Source organism: Drosophila novamexicana, unplaced genomic scaffold, assembly GCF_003285875.2.
Source record: "Drosophila novamexicana strain 15010-1031.04,08,12 unplaced genomic scaffold, DnovRS2.1 tig00001340-arrow-arrow-pilon, whole genome shotgun sequence".
Taxonomy (NCBI): Eukaryota; Metazoa; Arthropoda; class Insecta; order Diptera; family Drosophilidae; genus Drosophila; species Drosophila novamexicana.
In genome coordinates this window covers 118,291-140,037 of record NW_020824850.1, presented here as the reverse complement: position 1 = coordinate 140,037, position 21,747 = coordinate 118,291, and the positions used below count along the sequence as shown (strand labels likewise).

Below are 21,747 nucleotides of genomic sequence, written 5' to 3'. Positions count from 1 at the left end.
GTGTGTTTTTTTTTTCCTCTCTGTTGGTTTTTGCTGAGCCTTGAAGCGTGTGCATGTGAATAATGTCCAGCAATTGGCTTTGGAGTTGGGCGGCGCTGCGAGTTGGTGTTTGGGGCTTTATTGCAGGGTACACAGCTTGTGTGTGTGTGTGTGTGCTTGTGTTTGTGGCACGACGTCATTTATTTATGACGGCAACGAACGCGCGCGCGAATTTTTATGAAGACCGTAACACAAAAATTAGTAAATTTCGCCTGGCGGTGATTTCGTCAAACATTTATATATGTGTATGTATATATATTTTTTTGATGACTGCTCCCTGACATTTCATAAACATTCGCTTATTGATTATTTACCATACACTTGTTTCATTTTCTCTATTCTTCTTCTGCTTTCAACCTGTTTGTATTTGCAGAGAGCTTACGCGATTATTTTGGCCGCTACGGCGACATCTCTGAGGCTATGGTCATGAAGGATCCCACAACCCGCAGATCCAGGTGAGTTATTTAAATAAAGTAATCTGATTAAAAGGCACTGTGGCTCGAACCGTTAAGTGATATGCCTAACTTGAAGGTTACAGCAAATGCGTTCAGTAAAATACAAGCAAAGAGCATTATTTGGGGGCTTTCGGCTGACTTTCTAAAAAAAAAAGCAAGAAATTCGTATATAGTTCTCTTCGGATAATAGCTTTTTCAAGTTTAACCCGAAAATATGAAATTAAAAAGAACTCAAGTGAACTGAAAATATTGTGAAACAACTAATTTTCACATTAGAAGATACAAACGCACATTCGAGAATTTGCTTTCCCAATTGATTTGCATTGTCTCGACAATATAACATACATAGGTCTGGATATGACCCTTCTTTTTAAATTACTATCTTTACTCGATTTCAATGGGTACAGGGTATAATATATTATAATATAAATCATGTGTACTAAATGAATTTAGCTGGGACTGATAGAGACAAAGTAGATGCAAAGTAGATGTTAATTCCTGGTAAGACTGCAAACCGAGTCTCTATCGAATCGCCTGGAAGTCGAAATTTCATTATTTTTGCACAGCTCGAACCTTAACTTGAACCAAAACATGTTCATAAACTCATATATTTATGAAGTACCTGCCATTTCCATATACAATAGACTTTCCCATTGCCTGTTAGCTTGATTAATTACAATTGGAAATAATACATGCAGAAACAGAATTTGGGAACAAAGTCAGGTCAAGACATATCTGGCAACAATTAGCCATTAGCTAACTTGTGGCTAACAATTTTAGCAGGTCGGATCGATTTCTATGCCCGCATTTTCAAATTAAAATCATATATTGAAACTCTTTTGTAATTGTTTTCATGGCAGGCGTTTGGCTCTGACCAGACTTTGATTATTATTCTGGTAAATCTCGGTGACCGCGTTTACCTTTCCAGCTCTGTTATTGACGCTTGTTAGGGCTGCGCTCTTTCTACTACAATTTCAATAGCTGCTGCTCTTGTTGTTGTTATGGTTGTTGTTGTTGTTGTTGTTTATGGCCATGCGCGACTGCATCCATTTCCAAATTTGAACAGTTTGGTTAACCGCTAATTGGTTTTCATTTTCATTGATTTTCCTTCTTGTTGTTATATTTTTTTTTTTTGCCTGCTTTACATTCCACATGATATATGTGTGTGCTGTTTTTCCTCTTTTCCAAAACCTACCCCCGCACTCCCTTCCTCCTGTTGTTGTGCGTGTGCTGTGTGTTTATTCGAATCGTTTGTCATTTGTTGCGGTTTCGATCAGCTTTTGGCTGGCTGCATCAACCACCTGCACCACAGCCACACTTCAACTCCCGTCCGAGCCTCGCCTGCTGCCATTTTTTGAGCTTATTCAAAAATGCTTAACGTAAATTAGCTGGTTTCTGCGGACGGGCTGAATAATGAGTGGCATTTAATGAGTCAATTGCAATTGAATTTGAGCTGCGATAATCAGCTGCAACATCAGAAGCAACAAAATTGACAGCTTATAAACTAGCGCGTAACTTAATACGTGTGTGTGTGTGTCTGTGAGTGTGTGTGGGTGTGCGTCTGCCAGTCAAATTAATTTTATCGCTGCCCACGCGGCGTATGCGCAATGTTAGCACACGCTTCGCGTAGCGCGTGCCAAAAGTTAAGCGCATTCTTCTTACCTCACGCTAAAGAACTGACACACTGGTATGCCAAATTGCGAAATATATCCTTGTTTTAATTGAATTTCGTCTAATGTGCTGTGAAAGTGGGCTGAAAGGGGTCGCAGACAGACGACGGCTCAGGTTAACAAGCGCCACGCTGCTGGGCAAACTTTATGCCACATTCTACAGAGAGTCCTGCTGCTGCTGCTGCTGCCACGTGTCCTTTGCCTTTGTGCATGTCACGTTGGCTGGCAAAATTTTTATGAACTGCGTGCAGCAGCAGCAGCGACAACAGTAACAACTCCACTGATTCCAACAGGCAGGCTGCTGTCTTAACAGCAGGCAGCAGCAGGGACCTGCGCCTGGGACAATAAGGCAGAGCCGAAGCCAGCGCCAACATCAGCGGGTCGTTGAAAATCTAAGGCCCTGGTAGTTGTAAATTCCACAGCTCTATTTGTTGCCGTTGCCGTTGTCGTTGTCGTTGTCGTTGATGTCGCTGCTGATATCATCGTGTCGGGGATTTCTAGCAAAATTTAATAAAAACTTTATGTCGCTTAAAAGAATGTTTATGGAAATTTTTCACTTAAACTTGCGCAAAGTAATAAATGTAAACAGAATTCCTGAAAAGGTGCGACGACAAAATTCAAACTGAGACCAACAGCAGCAGCAACAAGCTGCACACAAACTTGTTGTTGTTTCCGTTCTTGTTGTTGTTGCTGGTGGCGCCGCAGCGAGAGTCAACAGTGCGGTTAATAAATATGCGCACCAGGGCAGACATTTTACCGCTGGCAAAGAAAGCATTGCATGCGCGTAGGCGAAATGCCCCCCTCCACTCCTCTCTCTCTCTCCCTGTTGCCTGTTGCTGGTTTAGATACTTCAACCAGCCAGATAGATTGAGATACATGCCCCACACACAGCTCTCGTGCCTTGTGCAAATGAGATTGTATATTACAATAAAATGGAGTGAAGTACAAATTAGAAAACTTGCAAATAAATTTAAAAGCACAAAATGAAAGCAGCAAAAAACAACAGAAAACCAAAGGAAAAAAAAAATACAAAATAAAAAATAGAATAAATAACAAACAGGAAAAAAAGGAGCGCACAGAACCAAAGCAAATGGCAAACAAAACACATTCAGCAAAGCATTAGATCGCTTGGGTTCAGGGGGTTGGGTGGGGGCGTGGTTGGGTAAAATTGTGTACAAAAAATAGCAAAACTTTTGCAACTTAAGCGAGTTTCTGTTGTTGTTGTTGTTGTTGCGCCAGCAGAGACAAAGCGGGTCGCTGAAGTGCAACAACAATAAAAATTGAGTAAAATGGCAAATGGCAGCTGTAGAAGCGAGCGCGTACGTCCCCTCCCCACCTCCCTCCTTCCACCCACCGCTCAGTACTATAAGTAAATCCAAACAATTTATTGTTGTACTTTTAACATTCTTCTCATGAGCATTGTTGTTGTTGTTGCTGCTGCTGCTGCTGTTGTTGCCTGCCACCATTGAAGCAAACATAAGCGACTTTTCAATGAGTTTCGAAAGTTATTGAAACATAAATTATATCGCAGGGCGCACGCACGCCCAAAGCAGACCCGGAGCCGGAGACGGCGACGGAGACGGGTAGCCGGAGCCAACAACCACAAGCAAGCCCACAAATACGCCTGTAGCAACAGCAACAACAACAGCAACAACAACAACAAATATAACACCCCTTTATGACTGCCAGGCTTGTGGGCGGCGGGCGGTAGGCGGGCTGGGGGCACGCCTGCCGTTTGCCACCTCACGCATTTTTGTGCATGGCAATTAAGTTAAATATTTCTTTCTCTTGTTAATGTTTATGCCCTTGCTTTTCGGGGGCAAGGCACTTAACATTTGTCATGCAGCTTGCAACGCGAGCATAACAAACTTTTTGGCTACCTGCCGAAAAGTAGAAAGGCGTGAATACAATTTACTTTTAAATGGTTCACTTTCATGGAGGCGTGTGGGGCGTGGCTTAAGCTGACGTGCTTTAAATGCACCTGCAGTTGAATGATATGAGTTAAAAACTAATACAACTGGCTTTAAATAATAATAAGTAGTTTTTGAATACCAAAAGGTAATTTGTTGAGTAAGGATTTGATAACAGAGCTGTAAACGCCACGAAAAGGGAGGTCGCTGGCTCAAACCCACCTCTGCTTTCAGTTTCAAAGAACTACTCTTTAAATGTTAATGAAAGAATTTAATTCGAAATATGCAATTGCCCGTTCTACTGAAAATATAGCATATCGTACATATTTTCTTATAGAATTAGCGGGCTACATTTGAAGTCTATTGTCATTTATTAATTATAGTTTAATAAATGCAATGATAAAAGTTTGTTATTTTCAAACAAAAATGCAATTAAGAACAAATAGTTTAATTTGGGGTTCTGTTTCGTTGTTATTTGGGCAACTATTAAAGGTTTGATATATATATAAAAAAAGCTTTGAACCGCCTAAGTTCAAACCCTTTTTTGGGTCTTGCTTGAGACGCACCTCCCCAGAAAGATTAAATGTCATAGCTCTCACATGAAGACCTCTGCAATCCGCATTAAAAATGCACCCTTATTTTTGCTCTCGGGCAGAGTATTTAATTGTCAGCTATACACGCAACAGCTGCTCGTTGCCTTTCGTTTTTTTTTCCCCACACGCGCTAAAAATTTTTTTTATTTGCTGGACGCTCAGCGCATGTTTTATATATATATATATATATATATATATGTGTGTGTATATAAATTTACCTGGATCTGTATCGGAGACGGCGATATAACTCAGAACCACATTTGGTGCACAATGCGGCACATAAATTTAATGGGTCTTAGATAAGAAGTCCTTGTCGAAGAGTAAACACAACACGAAACACTTTGAAAACCATTAACTGTTTAGAATCTATAAACATTTACAGTCTGCTATGCTTTCTAGAGGTCTGATGCGAATATATGTGTCTGTTTATGCCTGTGTGTGACTGAAGTGTTTTACATTAGGTACAGATTGCAGATGTTAAAGTTAAAAGTCATAAATAGATGTGTTGAAATCGGATAGTGGAGACTTGAGATAAAAGCTGAAGAAGTCGAGCTTGGGGCAAAATGTTGAAAGCTAACAGTGAGCTTTAAATGCAATTGATCTTACAAAAAGCTCTTAACGTATTTCTTTCTGGCGTAAACAAGAATATTTACAGCTTAAAGGTAACTTTGGGAGCTGATATGCAAAGGCTATTAAAATGTAACGTAAATAGGTTGAATAGAGAATAGAGCTACAATCGAGTAATTGCTTTAATTTCTTACTTTCACATTTCCTCAAATTTAATAAAATATTGAAATGCCAGGGGGAGCTTTTTACAGCTTTCAGTTAAGCTGAGATCATTAACAGAAAGCTTTTGTAAGCTCTGGCAACTTTTACTACATCAAATTAATCGAAAATATAGCTTTTATTTGTAGCTTTGATCGATAGTTAAAAAGTAGCTTTTTTAAGCTCTGTTAACTTTAACTTCGCCAGGATTAATCGTAAACGTGGCTTACACTTGCAGACAGTGTCATTTTGAATTGCTTAGCAAATTTACAGTGCAAGGTCTGGAATATGAATTTGTAATTACAAAACGCATTTCACATGCGCATAATTGCAATATTCTCTATTTACTTTCGCTTGTGGTATTTTCGTTTATCATACGTTTGATTAAATGCCAAACGCTTTGCTTTGGATTTGCGATAACTTTAATTTCTTAACCCCCCCGCCGCACTTAAATGTTATTTATGAGCCTTGTGTTACGTAGGTTTCTGGCTCTCATCACAAGGCAAGGCTCCTTTTAGCCCGGACTCCCGCTTCCGCCCCTGACTGGCTGTCAGCTTCAAATCACTCATTACACTTACCACAGCCCAATCCAAAAACGTGGCCATAATTAACTCAATTTAATCGCCCCAAACCCACGTCCCCACGACGCTTTAGTGGCTCACTTGTGTTTGTCATGCGGCCCCTCCAGCAGCCGGCCAGCGTTGACCTTTATCCGCCTCAGCCTACCGACTCCCGTCTGCTCCTGCTGCCTGCTGCTTGCTGCCTCCTCCTGCCTCCTGCTCCCGCTCCCCGGGCTTTTGGCTCACACTTGACCACTCGACAACTGGTCGACGGCTGTTTTGGCAACGCCGCTTTGCCCTTTTCATGTTAATTTGCAGCACAATACCAAATGGGTTTATATATACATATATTTTTTCTTTCTCTCAGCGCAGCTTAACTGCATATGTTATGTGACCAATTGTGTGTGCGAGTGTGCCTGTGTGTGTGCGAGTGTGTAGCAATTTTTCATCATTAATTATGGCGTTGGCTGTGGCAAACATCAGTCAGCCGCACCAGCAGCAACAAACGAAGCCAAAGACCATTAGGACGGCCACCCCGTTGCCCTCCCTTCGCCCCCCCTGCAAAACCCCTGCCCTGCTGTTGCCCAGGAATCGCTTCGCTCTTGTTTGTTGCCGCTGTTGTTGAGATGTCAGTCGCACACTCGGATGTTGTCAACTCGTATGTGTGTGTGTGCTCTCATATGTGGCAGCATTACAAGCTGCAATATCAACCTGCTCTGCCACATCCCTAATACCCATTGGACCAACCCCTCCCCTCTCCCCATCCCTTGTCCTGGTCACCCGTGCTACCATCAGCTCGCAGCATTGTTGCTGTTGATTATTTCATGCGCTTTCTGCGCGTTTTTATGCGCATTTTATGTTTGTATTTTTGCCGGTTCTTCAACACCGAGAGTTTTATAAAGAAATCCCCCGAAAAGTACAAATACTCGTATGCCCAGCAATTCAAAATTTTATGTCAAGCGTCGCAGGGGTATATTGCGTTTGTACTGGAGTTCAGCATCTGTCAAAAGGCTGAATATCTCATTTAGCTGTTGAATATCAAAAAATATATCAGCGAGCTCTTTTGTCTAAGGTTCGGAGTATTGTTGAATAATACATGAAAATATACAAAGAATTTGTCAAAATTTACAAAAATTATGGAAGGCCCTTGAAGAAGAAACATAATATATAAAGTGCTGCAGAGTCGTGGGTTGGCAATTTGTGCAACTTTTTGTTTGCGAAAATGGCACAAATTAATTTAGCATTACTTCTATTTTAAACATTGTGTTTTTGAGCCGTGCAATGCCGGATAATTTCTTCAAGCATATTTTGCATTAATAGCCTCAAATGAAAAGTGTTTCTTCTACGCTTCAACGCAATGCCTATAAATAATTTTGTAAATAATCTTTAATTTTATTTTCATCATGAATCATATTTTTCAATGTAAATCAAAGCAAATGCCAGGGCATTTAATAGTCGTGCTAGCCCTGCTGTATTGTTGTTGCTTGTTATATTTATTTTTTACGAGCCCGCCTCACTCCATTGTAATTGCTTTGCCGCAGCACTTTTACATAATAATAATAATAAAATGAATTATAAAATAAAGTTACCTTTTCGTCGTTGGGCCAACTAAATGATGTGCCCCCCGCCCTCTCGCGGCCAGGGCTCACCCCCTTGCCTGGGCTGGGCAATAACAAAAGACGAGAAAAAAGTGCGAGAGAGAGACGAATTTAATGTCTGCGCCGCGTCACAAAAGAAGGCAACACTCAAAATTGACATTAGCAGCAGGCATACGAACCATAAAAACATAACAAATGGGCGCCATAATGTGTGTCCTTAAACTGTCACTAAATCGATAAATTTTCATAATGGCCGGGCCATTTAAATATTTAGCCAGTGGCAGGCAGCGGCAACCCCTTGCAACAACATCGAATGGCCGTCTTTTCTTTTTCGCTGGATTAATCAAATTACCAAACGAGCCGCATAGATAGCCAGTCGAGGACTGGCTGTCATATCAACGCAAGGGCACGCATCAGGCCCAGTCCAAGTCCTGGCTAGAGCGTCGCCTCTTGAGAACGCGTCCGACTTGGAGGCGGTTACCCGACTTTGGTCTTTGCCGTAGTTGGGGTTGGGGTTGGGGCTCGGGAGGGGTGCTGGCTTTTGAGTAGCTCAACTGCCAGAGCAGCTTGGCACTCACGCAGGCCCAGTTAAGTGTGCGTGTTCAAGGATGCATTTTGGTGCCCAGGAAAGCGACGACAACGACGACGACGACGACAACGACAACGAAACAAGACAAAGGCACATAAAAACGTGCAAAATGGGCGTGGGCGTGGGTTAGGCGTGGGCCTGAGCCATAGGCTTATAAAGTGCGAGCACGAGCAGCAAGGCAGGAAGCCACTTGTGAAAGTTTCATGCACGCGGTCCCACTTCACACGACAGCCTCAGCTGCATAGACGGCGGACCAGGCGGACGGGGTCAGCAAAAAATACAACAAAAAACAAAAAGAAAAAAAAAACAAAACACGGTAGGAAGCACCACAAAAGCATCGTCGTCGACGTCGTCGTCGTCGTCGACGTTGTCGCCAAGAGTCGCCAGGCAGCGTCTTGGGCCCCGTCGTGGCAAGCTGCAAGTGCTTGTTAGTGCGCTCGGGATTGACGTTGACTGTAGCCAAAGCTTAGAAGTGCCCACCCCTCCCCCTTCCCTGCCGTGCCAGTCGAATTCAGTTTCAGCCGCCGCCGCCCACCCTCAAGACGACACTCAGTCAGTCGCCCCTATTCTCTCTGGCACATACCCTCTCTCGGACTGCTCTCGGCTTGTCTTGAGTTGCATTCCTTTTGCAATTGTTTGGGCGCTTTTGTTTTGTTCTGAATTTTTACACGAAAAAGTCATTTGAATATGCGTCGCGTTGTCCTGACACCTCCTGTTCGACGGCGTCTCTCTTTCTCGCATTGGATTGAAAGTTTTGTTAGCCGTCAGCTACTTTGCTCGTCGTGCTGCCTGCCTTACTGCCTGCCCTCGTGCTTGTAGCTGCCAGTTCCAAGTTTTAGTTAAGGTTGAGGGCATGACTTGCGGCTGCCATTAATGTTCTTCGTGCAGCCTTGACAGGCGACTGCTGCAACAAATGGCGACAATAAACAGTACATTGTACATAAAACACTCTTGTGCGCACTCATCAATGCGAGCAGGCGTCATTTGTTGCCGCTGCCGCTGACGCCGCCTCTCTTTGCGATTCTCAAAGATTGCATTTTTCGGCTAGGTCAGTTCAGCTGAATGAGTGTTGTGCAATGAACTAATGTAATATTATGGGGTGGCGCTTAATTTTCATTTTCTAAGCGTTTTTTTAGAGTTCTCTAATTGCAATCAATTTTCTGATAGTTTTATGATATCTGGTTATATATTCTAGAAAGCTTTTAAATGTTTATCTGTATGTACGATATTTTTTCGGTTCTTAGTAAGAATCAAATGGGGAATTCGGGGCTCTAAGGTGCTCGTCTCATTAAATGTTTGCAGCCTTGAAAGATAATTAGCCCATTTTAATTACCCTAGACTCCGATTTAATTCTTAGGATTTTTTCCATTCTAGCCATCTAAGGCTGGAAACTTGTGTGTGCATAGTGGGAGAGCAATAAATATGTTTCCTTTAAACTATATTGTGTATGTAGCATGCGTAACATACTCGAGAGGCATGCACCGTTGCCATATAGTTAGTTAAGAGTCCTTTGGGACATTTTGAGGCTAATCTACTATCAGTATGGTGAATGTGCTTACCGTGCGCAGTCTTTAAGGGCGCATTATCATGCTTACTGGACATATGTAGTGCTCAAATATCGTATTCAGTTTGCCTGCCAGCTACGTAAGCATTAACTAGTCGTGTTGTGGATGTGTTTGTTTTTCTCGGGCTGGCTGGGTGAGGGTGGAGTAGGTGGATTCTGGCGCTTATCTTAAGTTTAGTTTTGCAACACATATTCACTAACCGAAATGCTGCTGCTTGGCTGGAGGACGCCTTTTGGCAACACCTAGACTGAACTTTGACCGTTTGGTAACTCATTTAGTTAGATTATTTACGGTAATCCAAGACGCTGCCAGAGACAGGACAAGCACACATGCTCAGATGGCGACTCTGGCTGAAGCAAACAGGCAACCCATAGGCTAAATACATGCAAGTTGTTTTGCTAAATTGTGCGTAAGCCAGCAATAGCATAAGCAACAACAATAACAACAACAATAGTAACAACAACAACAACTGTAGCAACAACAAGGATCTGTGACTATGAAACTTTCTCAAGCTCTGCAAGGCAATTCAAATAAGACTTTTATGTTGCTTCCTTGCAACACTGAGGCGACGGCGGCAGCGGCAGCGGCAGCGACGACTCTTGAGGCTGGCTCGTAGCTGGTACGTGTTTGCGGCGTGTGTGTTACATGATTGCCACGCTCCCCCCTCTCCATGCCCGCCTCAACCGCCCGTTGCCCACATCCACAGCTGCTGCTTACCTTGGCAGCTTGTGCGTGCGCTCATTAGCATTCTGAAACGGCTTTATAAAATTCAACAAGCAACAATCCAACGAACCAACAACAACAGCAACAAAGCAAACCAAACCAAACCAAACCGAACCATATTCAGCATCAGCCCAGCCCTGCCTCCCGCTGCCCTGCACACTCCCAGCGTCCGCTTTAGCTTCAGCCAGCCCACCTACGTCGGCGACCCCGCCACCTGCCCAGTTCGGGCTGCATGTTTCTAGATCCTCTAGTCTGCATGTCTCTGTTTGTTACACTGAATACCCTGTATGCGAAGAGGCTAAAAGGGTTATTTGAGATGACAGCCTGTCTACTTTTTGGCTTTGATTAATTAGGTTAATTGAATACTGAAAAATGGTATGAAAAAACAACAATTACGTGTAAATATGTATGTATAATAATAGCTTTGGCTAATTGAGCTCTCAGCTTTAAGTCAGCTTTATTGCTTTTATCCAATGAAGCTCAGCTACTTAAAGCTTTAACGCTGTCCAAAATCGTTGAGTGCGGCAAATCTAACACATTTATTTTAATGGAATTTTGCAAATACAAGAAGTGAGTTAAAACAGTGCAGATCCAATACTTGAAGGTTACGTAGCTAAAAACTCTATAGCTTTTATCGAAGTCGTATGCTCTATATAGTAGCCAAAACTAGGCTTTAAGTTCAATTCTCATGAATCATAGAAAAAGTGAAAGTAAGAGTAGATTTTTTTTAATCGTGTTTCTTTTTTAACTAATTAGTCGAGCTTTAGCTTTAAACTAGGAAGTGAAGCTTTAAGTCAGCTTTAATGCAATCAATCAACACAGTTCAGCTTGTCTCAAGCTTTTTAAGCTTTTGCAGGTGTGATAGCGTACAAAAGCTGTTCTAAAGCGAACATCAAAGTTGTAGCAAGTAACTTATTAATTAGTTGAAATAATGATTAGTATTAAGATAACTATGCTTGTCCAAAGCTTTAAAGCTTTTATAGCTGTTTTAATGAGAAAGAAAGTTGATTTAGGCAAGAGGGTTATGCTGTTGGATAATTTAAAAATTGATTGGAAGTTTAAGTCAATGAGTGCAAGAAGAAGCTTTGATAGGTATTCGCGTATACAAATGCGACATCATAGAAGTCAAGATTTAGCTTTTTTCATGCTGTTGCACACACACTTCACACTTAAATGCTCAAATGAGAGTTTTGAAAGTAGCAAACCTTACTTTGCATCTCTCGTACAGGGTACCTTATAATCGTAGCTGTATAGCTATTTGTTGTTATTTTGCTTTTTATTGTGCACAAAACACACACACACATACACGAATACACGCATGCACGTCCTTATTCTGTTGTTATCCTGGTGCTGTCTGCTGTCGCTTGGTTTTTCGGTGCGCCTGCCGCTTGCCTTGCCTCGAGTTGCATAAATTGAATCTGAATTTGTGAGTAAATTGCACACAGGAGACACATTATTTTTGAGTTTTGCCTTTTAAATTTGTGGCTTTTCACTTTGTGAGAGACAATAGGCGAGCGAGTGAGACAGCGAAAGGCAGAGAGAGATAGAGAGAGAGGGGGGGCGGGGCACGTCTGCTGTGCTCTTGTAAGTGCAGGAGGCATTGCAACAGTCTCTGGCTTCAACTTTGTGTCACTTTCCGTTTGGCAATTTTGTGTGACCCACTTGAGTGGAGACACGCCCACCACTCAACGGCACTTGCCACCCACATGACCTAAAGGCTTAGCCCCCAAACCTGCCCGGCCACGCCTCGCACCGCTCACAATTTAAATCAATATTAATAGGCGTAGGCCGCTTTTTCGCAATGCATTTGCACAAATTGCTTGTCTATAAATACGAAGAGAAATGTTTATTTAATATGTGCCAGGCGTTGTCGAGTACGTTCCAAAACACCGAGCCAAGTGCACGGCAGGACGGCTGCACCACACGCACAACGCTCACTTTTCCAATACCCAAATCCAATTCCATTTCCAGTTGGCCGAGCTCAATCTTAGCTGCAGTTCGCATACGATTGTGTGTGGGAAGCTCTTCCATATGCAAATTGTTTTTATAAATTTGCAACAAGCTCTCATTGTTATTGCTGTTGTTGTTGTTGTTGTTGCTATTGCATAGCAATTTGTGTATAAAGTTGCCGCAATAAAAAGCCAAGTGGACAAGGAGCAGCTGTAGCTGGCCATCGGTTCCGCTTGGCTCTGCGATGGGAGTGGTATAATCAAAACCATAACAATCGCCACAATTGCAATAGAATCGTCGTTAATTACTGTCTGTGCTTGCTGTTAAGGCTTCCGCTACCCCTCTACCACTCCCCCAGCTGGATTGGATACGTGTGTGTGTGTGTGCAGCGCCTAAAAGAGCAAGACAAATACGAGCGTTGTGGCTGCTGTGTCTGGCAAAGAAGTTGGAACCGAAGCCGGAGCCGGAGCAGCTGAAGGCACGGAGTCTGGAGCAGCAACGCCTGGCGCATCGTTAAGCGTCGCTGCCAAGTGGCAAAACTCAAATAAACATAAACGTGCACACACACAGTCAAGAGGGGGAAGGGCAGACGGTGGTAGGGGCTGGCTGGTGTGTTGTGGCACAGCCAAAATCTGTGAGCTGGTTTGTTGTCTTTGGCTCTGGCTCTGACTCTGGCTGGCGCTGCCTTTGGTACATGGGCATGGGAGACTCATTAAAATGCAGTGCGAGATAATAAGCATTTTAATTAAATATTTAACAAGAATAAGTTTATCACAACACGACACGGGAAGGCAGCCAGTCTCCCTGTATGTGTATGTGTGTGTGTGTGTGTGTAATGGCTTGTAAGCGTCTGTCAGGTCGAGCATTAGTCGAGCTCATTCGAGCCTTGGCAATTGGGCAAAATGGCTTAGGCAAAGAGCAGTCGACGAAAGCTAAACTCAGACAGTCTTCGACTTGCTTAGCCAATATTTTTGATGTAATTTGAGCCTCTAATTGGCGCACGTGCTGCCTCGTACCGTAGCTGAATTTCAGTTGTCGAGTTTGTGTTGAGTTCAGGTTTATCGAGCTGCTTGTCAAATATTTAAGCAACTTGTCTAACCGTGTTGATATTTACTTTCATCTCTCACTCTCCCTCTCTCTCTTTCTTTTGCAGGGGCTTTGGCTTTGTCACATTCAGCGATCCAAATAGCGTAGATAAGGTACTCACCCAAGGCACACACGAGCTGGATGGCAAAAAGGTAAATCTCTTCCCACACACATCACATATGCTGCTGCCAAAAAAAAAAAAGTATATATGCACCCACCAATCCGTAACTCGAGCCCGACTCTTGACAAACAAACCCAGCGGGTAACAAAATAGAAAAAACTTCACCAGCTATGCAAAATATTTGCACAAAGCAACTCGCGCGCTTCATAAATTGCCTCCTGTCCCTCCATACCTCTCTCGCTCACTCTTCCGAGTCGCTCTCACCCTCTCTCGCGCCCTCTCTATTGACAGCAATTAGAAACTCAAAGCAATGACAGGCAACTAACAAAAACAGCAAATCACAAAAGTTAAAAAACATGAAAAACACGTCAAAAAAAGACGAAAAAAAAAGCTGCAGAAGAAAGAAAACAATAACCTGTCTATGAAAAGCTTTTGCCAAAAACGTGTATTTTTTTAATAGCCAAACAATTTTTAATTACGTGATGTGCTCGACTACAACGCGGCTGGTGCTGCAGGTGGTGCAGCAGGTGGTGCCCGAGCATCAAATGAGCAGCTACACTTTGTCATTTCGTATGCTTTTTTAATAAACTGCGATTAAAAACTAAATATTGAGCTTTCCAATTTAGAAACTTTTTTGGATCTCCAATGCAAAAGAGAAAAAAAATAAAAGTCAAATTATGTGCTGCCTAAACGGATTTCAATATATTTTAGGACAAATTTTGGACAGTTTAAAGTAGCTTTATTTGCACTAGTTTTGAAAATCTTTTAGGATGGAGATTTTATTTCCATATGAATTTTGAAGTACATTAATATATTTTCAAAATTATTGTGTGTCCTAATTTAAATGCGGAATGCAATCTAAAACTTTTCGACCTTGACGTTTAGTTTAAGTTAAGTTAAATATTCTAATATTTGTATGTACAAATGTATAATCAGGCTAAGAGTTTAGCAAGTTTAGCATTTTAGTCTAAAAAAAACTCAATTTTGTAAGTTAGATCTAAATGCAGAATTAAGCAAAACCATGGTATATCACATAAAAATAGCTGGAGTTTTGACAAAGTTATGGAAGTTTTAAAAACACATTGAGTGCTAATCTAGAGACTAGAGCCTGATATTGCCAGACGTATTGCAGATATGGGTTTTGACTTTCAAATTCGCAAATATAATATTTTCAAATCTAAATGCATCTCATGCAGTTACCAAATCATGAAAGTCTGTACAAGTAATGCAAGAATTAAATTTGGCTTTAGCTAACTTTACAGTTCACAGATTTGCATAAATATCTGTGTGTGTGTGTTCCAAAGTGCACAGGCAAAGGCAAAGGCAATGCATGTCATTGATGAATTCGCTTTGATTAGCCGGATTGACCGAAATTGACGAAGACAGGCTGTCAGAAGGCAGCTCGTATTACGCATACGCCGCTTTGGCATTAGCTTAATTAGCTGACTGTGTGTGTGTGTGTGTCAGTGTGTGTGTTTGTTTGTGTCTGTGTGTGTTTTTCAGTCTGTCTGTATTTGTTGGTCATTCTTTTATGGCAACACAGCTGGCCAACTGTAAATAAAATGCGCAGCCATCATTTATATGTATATTTATATCACGTTTTTTTTCAAACCAACTGCATTTCGTACACACACCCGCACGTGTGTGTGTTGTTTGCGTGCTTGCGTGTGTGTGTGTGTGTAGCACAGTGTTTCGTGTTTCCGTTTGGCTGCACAACACACAGCAGGGTAAAACTGAAAACGATGCGAATTCATTTCATTTCATTTCGTTACGCTTTTTCGGTCTGATGTATTTTACCAAAAAGTCGACGTCGACTTTGCCACTCAGCGCTGATTAGTTTTAATTTTAATCTAAAAATCAATTTCCCGCCAGGCGGCTGGCTGGCCCTGCAACGTTGTTGTTCTTCTTCGTGTTGTTGTTGTTGCTGTTGTTTTGTCGTGCTGCACACAGGAAATCAACACGGCAAACTGCCGTCCTGTCAACATTTGCTGCTGTCCTGTGACAATTTCTGTGCGAATTATTATCGCCAGAGGATATTGCGTTGCCCCGCGCCCACTCTCCCTCCCTCTCTAGCTGCATTTATCTTTGCCAATATCTCTTCATTTTATTTGCGGCATTGGCTTAAGTTACCCGCACTTGCAGCTAAATGCAGCGCAGTCACATCAAAAAAAGATTTAGTTCGGGGGGACGTACAAAAATGAGACCCCAGAGACTATACCAACTCCACAATCCCCCTTGAGGCTTACCGTGAGCTGTCAGGACGAGCGCTGTCACTGTGTGTGTGTGTGTGTGTGTGTGTGTGTGTGTGTGTGTTAGGGAGCAGCCCGCTGACTGGCATAACAGGAAGGAGCCGAAATGAGTGGCAAAGCAAAGCACTTAAAATTGAATTTTTATGATTTTTAATTATTTTTAATGACGCTGCTTATTGGCGCCGTCGGATTGCGGGGCTTCTGAGCTGGACGCGCAATTTGTTATGCGTTAATTCGTGCGTGCTCAGCTCCAAGTTGAGCATTTACCGCAGACCATCATGACACCCACAGAAGCCCCCCTCGCCCCTCGCCCCTCGCTCGGCCATCCCGCGCATCCCCTAGGAGTAATTCCCGCTTAATGCGCAATGCAGGCTTATGCAAGATTTATGCTCGGCTATTAATATGAAGAGTTGCTCGAAATGCTTTTTCATTTAAATATCATTAAGCATACGATTTCCTTGCTACGCATTCCCACTCACTCTCTCACACATTCTCTCACTCGTTCACTCAATTTTCTCTTGTGCTTGCAGGTGGACCCGAAAGTAGCTTTTCCGCGACGTGCACATCCCAAGGTAAGTACCCACAGAAATATTACCACAAACCAAAAAAAGAAGAAAAAGTTGCTATTTTTTTACCGAATGCTTGAGCAAAAGCTGAGCACTTGAGGGCGCATCTTGGGCGGGTTGTGGGCAAAGGATGTGTCATAAGTAGCAGCAAATGGCAGATGAAATTAAAAACGGAAGATGGCAACAACAATATTACTGACAAAAAAAAACTGGCAGGCAGATAACTTTGTGGCTGACAGGCAGCAACGGCGGCTACGGCATCAACTCCATCTCCAGAAACCCCAACGCCAAACCCAACGCCAAACCTAGCCCCCACCCTGCCTCCCATCAACTTCAGTTGTTTCGCCTGCAAAGTGATGATGACAACAAAATTTCGACAGCAATGGGTGTGCGTGTGTGTGGCTGCCCGTTTAGGGCCTTCCTTCTGCCGCCATCCTCTATCTTTATCTGTGCCCCCGCCCCACTGCCGCTGTCACTGCCTACTAAATGCCACACGCACATTTTGCTGCCTGCCACTGCGCTCGGTTAGACAGAGTTACAAATGTGCCTCATCTATGTAGCGCCTTTTTTTGCGCCCTCTCTCACGAAATACTCTAGCGAAAAAAAAGGGAGTTACGCGTGAAGCATGACGCGTAACGGGAATATGCCCCAAAGGTATTTTGAATAGTCAGCGATACTTTCCGAAACGGAAACCAAACTGTCTATGGAGTTGGGTAGACAAGTTGAGCGATGCTACAAAACTACAGGTTCAGCATTGTATGCATAAAAGTGCGTCTTAGCAGAAGGTTTAAGTGGCAATTGAAAAGTTACTTTGATAGTCTGCTTCTATAACGTATACTCATAATAATAATATGGTAAAAATGATGAGAAATCTGAGGATAAAGTGAAAGAGAATAATTTTAATTATAATATTGTGCAATATATGGGAGATAATAATAATATTCGAAACATTTTCAATTTCCGCAGAAGAAAATGTAGAAACTTAAAGTCAACAAATCAATTATTTATATAAAAATTGAATTCTAATTGACAAAAGCATCCCTGTGCCTTGACAGCTAGGCTTTAGTGTTAGGAAACAATGCTATTAATAATAAACAGTGTTGGTAAAGATATTCTGAGATTTTAAAGCGATGTTAGGTCTTCCAAAAATTACAGGACTATTTCATCATAAATAATTATTATAAATTAAACTTTAAACTAATTAAGTTTGAGTCGTATTTTAACCAGGGTCGCAGGGCAGAATAAATTGTTGGCCTACAGCTTACACAAGCTCTCAGCATTTAGCTTAGCTTGAGAGCTTGCTTTTATATACCTAGGAGCCTAAGTTTGGCCTGGCTTGATAGGAAGGCGACTATTCAATTGTTCATTTACAATTGCCCGCTCTGCTGAAAATATGAGAAGCCATTCATATTTTCAAATACGAAATACGGGCTAGATTTGATTTCCAACCAAATTTGTTATATAATTAATATGATAATAGATAGATGAATGCAAGGGTTGGAAGTTAAGTTATTTCCGATTTGATGCTGGATTTTAGATGAACTAAAACTTTTTATTTTAAATCCAACACTTTTGTAGAATATATTTAATTTAACTTTCGATTGAGTTTAATTTCTGGCAAACTATTTAGGCTTAAGTTTTGGCTTATAGTAAATTATAATAAATCGGTCGGACCTTCATCTCAACAGCTTTAGCTCATATTATTTAAAGTATCTTTTTTTGGGGCTAGACTTATTATATGATTTAGCTGAATCAATATCAATAGGCTATAGCTTAACGAGCATCCCAATTAAATCCATAACATCTTCCTATTATAACTAATTCTCAGGCTAAGGTTAGCTATGGGCTTAGCCGCTGAAATAGCTCTAAACTCTTTTGTTTTACGATCTCTTTCAAAGTTAAATCTGATTTACTTTTCTTTAACCATAATTCTGAGCAGTCAGCTTATCTGTTATTATTCCAAGGGTATTTACTAATGCGGCTTTAACATACTTTTCGATTTAACGTGATGCTGCGACTAACCGCAAAGCACAGCCATAATACGCACACACGCACGCCAAGTGCGAAGGCCTGAGGCAGAACAGCACCTACCCGTTGGCAGCAACTTCTTAGTGTCCCTCAGTTTACCCTCTCTCTCCTCTCTCTCTCTCTCTCTCTTCACTCTCGCTCGCTTTGCTTATCAACACGCAGCTGATTTCCGTAGCTATTCCTGCGGCGCGTGTTGCCGTTGCCATTTACCCGCGTCCTGCCACACCTCCCGGCGCCCAGAGCCCAACAATTATTTACGTAATGTTATTATTATAATATTTTTTTAAACGCATTCTCACTGGATTTGCGCCCTGCCACGCAACGTAAGGCACAGCCAGAGCAAGGACGAAGGACGTCGAGCGAGCGCCGGAAGAGTGGTGTGTGTGTGTGTGGGGGGGGGGGGGGGGGGGCGTGTTGGGCTAAGGACGCAGGCGTCTAGGACAACGAGGCTGGCTACGCGGCATTTGCAAGTGGCTTTGTGTTCTGCTCGGGTCTGCTCTGTTTTCTGTTGGGGCGCGCGCGAAGATCCTCTCGCATATTAAAAGGCGTTTAAAAACATAAATCCAACGTCTAACGGCTGCTTATGAAAATTACGAGAAGAAAAAAAAATGAGTGACGGGAGAGTGGTGCAAACAACGAGGCGGAAGGCTGTACATGAGCTTAGCGGGAGCCAAATGGGCGGGACAGGGAGGCGGGAGGCAGGCAGGACGAGCAGCCAGGACAAGCAGCGCCCAGCATGGAGACAGACCCAAAGGAGTTGCTACGCAGCGCAAAAAAAAAAATTGCATGCGACATCAGAAGCGCTAAAAAAGTAGAAGAGAAATAAATGTGAAAAAAAAACAAATAAAAAACGACTGACGAGAGGACAATTTCTCGCACCGTTTTGTCGGAGGCCCAGGCAGAAGGATTGCCCACAAAATGTGGCCCAAAATGTTTGCGGTTGCAGCGAAAGTTAAGAGCTGCTTTTTTTTTTGTCATTTTTGCTTTCTTTCTTATTTTTAAAGTAGTCATAGGCAGGCGACAGTTGGGTAGCTGGGGACTGAGTAGCGAGCCATATAATGAAATGAAGCATACTAAATGAGGCTGCTAAGTTTTCAGCTGCTAGCATGTTGCCACACACACACACAGAGAGAGAGAGCGAGAGAGAGAGGGGGGAACATAATGAAATGCGAAAAAATGATGATGATATTTTTGGACCATAAAATGCAGATGAGCCGACTAAGCACAAAAATAGTGTGTGGAGAGCCACAGCCGAAGCACATTTCGAGTAGGCCTTGTGCAAGGCAAGGGTGTGTACTGGCTACGGGTTACACACACACACATACACACTCACACACACACAAGCACACAAACTCGAACACACGCGCACATTTTCATATTCACATATTACACATACGCCGTGTGTGTCGTCGCATTCGACAACTCGACGAGTCGACGACTCGTTTTCAACGTTTGTGCAAACTTTTGTGAAGTTAATTTCTTTGCTTTTAAGCTCTCAGACTATGAATATGAAATGTGTATTTGTGCAACTTGTGTGTTTGGCCAATGGGTGGCACCGCAAATCCCAGCAACACGGCGGCAGCTGAGCGCGGGCCGCGAGCAGGCGACGACTGGCTTACATATGTCATGTTAGAAAGTTCGCTTTAATGTGCAAAATTTTTGGTGGCCAAAGCCATAAAAGTGCATGGGATAAGTGAAATGGATTTCGCTTCGCTGTCCCACATAAGTATGCTATAAAAAACTATGCGCACAAAAACGACCAAAGACCACAAAGCAAAAAAAAAAAAACAAACTGAACTATACAAACGGAATCTGTACGGACAGCAGAGTTGTCGCGCGTTGAACTTGGTGAGGATTTATGAATGTTTGTAAGCGGCATTTCCATGCACACACCAACACTCACACACACGCATACACACACACACGCAGGAAACAAGAAATCAAATGTTTGTTTTTAAGCGTTGAAACATGTTTTATGGAACTCTAAATTCTGGAATCTAGAAAAGTTGCGATTATTACAAACAAATAAGGACTTGATATGATAAAGGGCAGAAATACCACAATTTAATGAATTTATATATACATATATGACAGAGATATATATATCTTAGGCCCATGTATGTAGTTGGGCGAAAAAAGTTTCTCAAACATATGTATATATATATATTGGATCTAGAGGATGAGCTAAGTCTATGTAGCTATGTCCATCTGTCTGTGCGAATCTGAATGTCTCTTCCAATTCCATTATATTGATAATTATAGATCAGGGATCTTAAGTAAATTAAAGTTTATAAGAGTTCTGAAACACAAATTTGGGACGCGGGCTTTCCTATATTTTACACAGATGCGGAATATATCCGTTAATATGTCCTTTATATACATAGGTTGAAATTTTCCACCCCCCAAAATTTGGGCAAATCTCAACCGATTTTTACGGGGCTTGACTATTTGTTCATGGTTTAGCCTCTAAATAAATTTGGCATCTAAATCTGGCAACATTATTTTTGGTCAAAATTCATGTCGAAATTGTACCCTAAAATATCCTATATAGGCATAGGTCTAATAAAATAACAATCCAATTTGTCCGTATGAGAACGTCTGCTCAGGTCACAAGAACCTGAACTATTGTACAAACAAATTATCCATCTATACCTTCATATCTCCATTATCTTGAGTGCTTGGCTTACAATATATTTTAATTTGCGTTTGCAAAGTGACAGTTTGCAACACAGCTGACAATTATTTAACTGACCTTAAGTCTGCCTTGCAACATTCCTCAAATGTGCAGTTCAACTATATTCTGTGCAGTTGGAGGCAGGCAAATGGTGCCTGCAACCACAGTTGTTCGAAAATGATGCCAACAACAAATGGGGAATGTGTTTAAATACTGGCCAAATGCAGCTGTCAAATAATCGATTGTGTGATGGAATCTGTAAGCCTATTGGGCTTAAAATTCAAAATAGATTACAAAACAGAGGCAAACGTTAAGTTCTGGCCACATAAGTATGCAAGGGCAATGTATGTATGCAATTAAGGCGCAAATCCTGTCGGTGAGTGTGTGCGTGTGTGTGTGTGTTGTGTGTGCGGCTTCGATTGCATGACCATGTCATAATGAAGCACATTTCGGGGACCTGGCTAAATGACAGATATCAGACATATAAGAGAGAAGCGAAAGCCTCACTCATGTTGCCATTAAATTAACACGCTCGAATGTCTGCTCTCTGTCTGTGTGAGCGTGTGTGTGTGTGTGTGTGTACGTGTACGTGTGTGTGTCTGTTTG

General features: G+C 42.2%; 1 protein-coding gene across 4 annotated transcripts in view; it reads left to right on the top strand.

Annotated features, from left to right (window-relative positions):
- Positions 1-21,747, top strand: part of LOC115767137 (RNA-binding protein Musashi homolog Rbp6) — a 184,488-nt gene that overhangs the window by 70,921 nt on the left and 91,820 nt on the right. For all 4 annotated transcript variants that reach the window (XM_030711301.1, XM_030711303.1, XM_030711302.1 and 1 more), the window contains 3 exons: positions 413-494; positions 13,571-13,655; positions 16,404-16,445. In XM_030711301.1, coding sequence (XP_030567161.1) covers positions 413-494; positions 13,571-13,655; positions 16,404-16,445 — 209 coding nt within the window. The remainder of the gene's footprint in view (positions 1-412; positions 495-13,570; positions 13,656-16,403; positions 16,446-21,747) is intronic.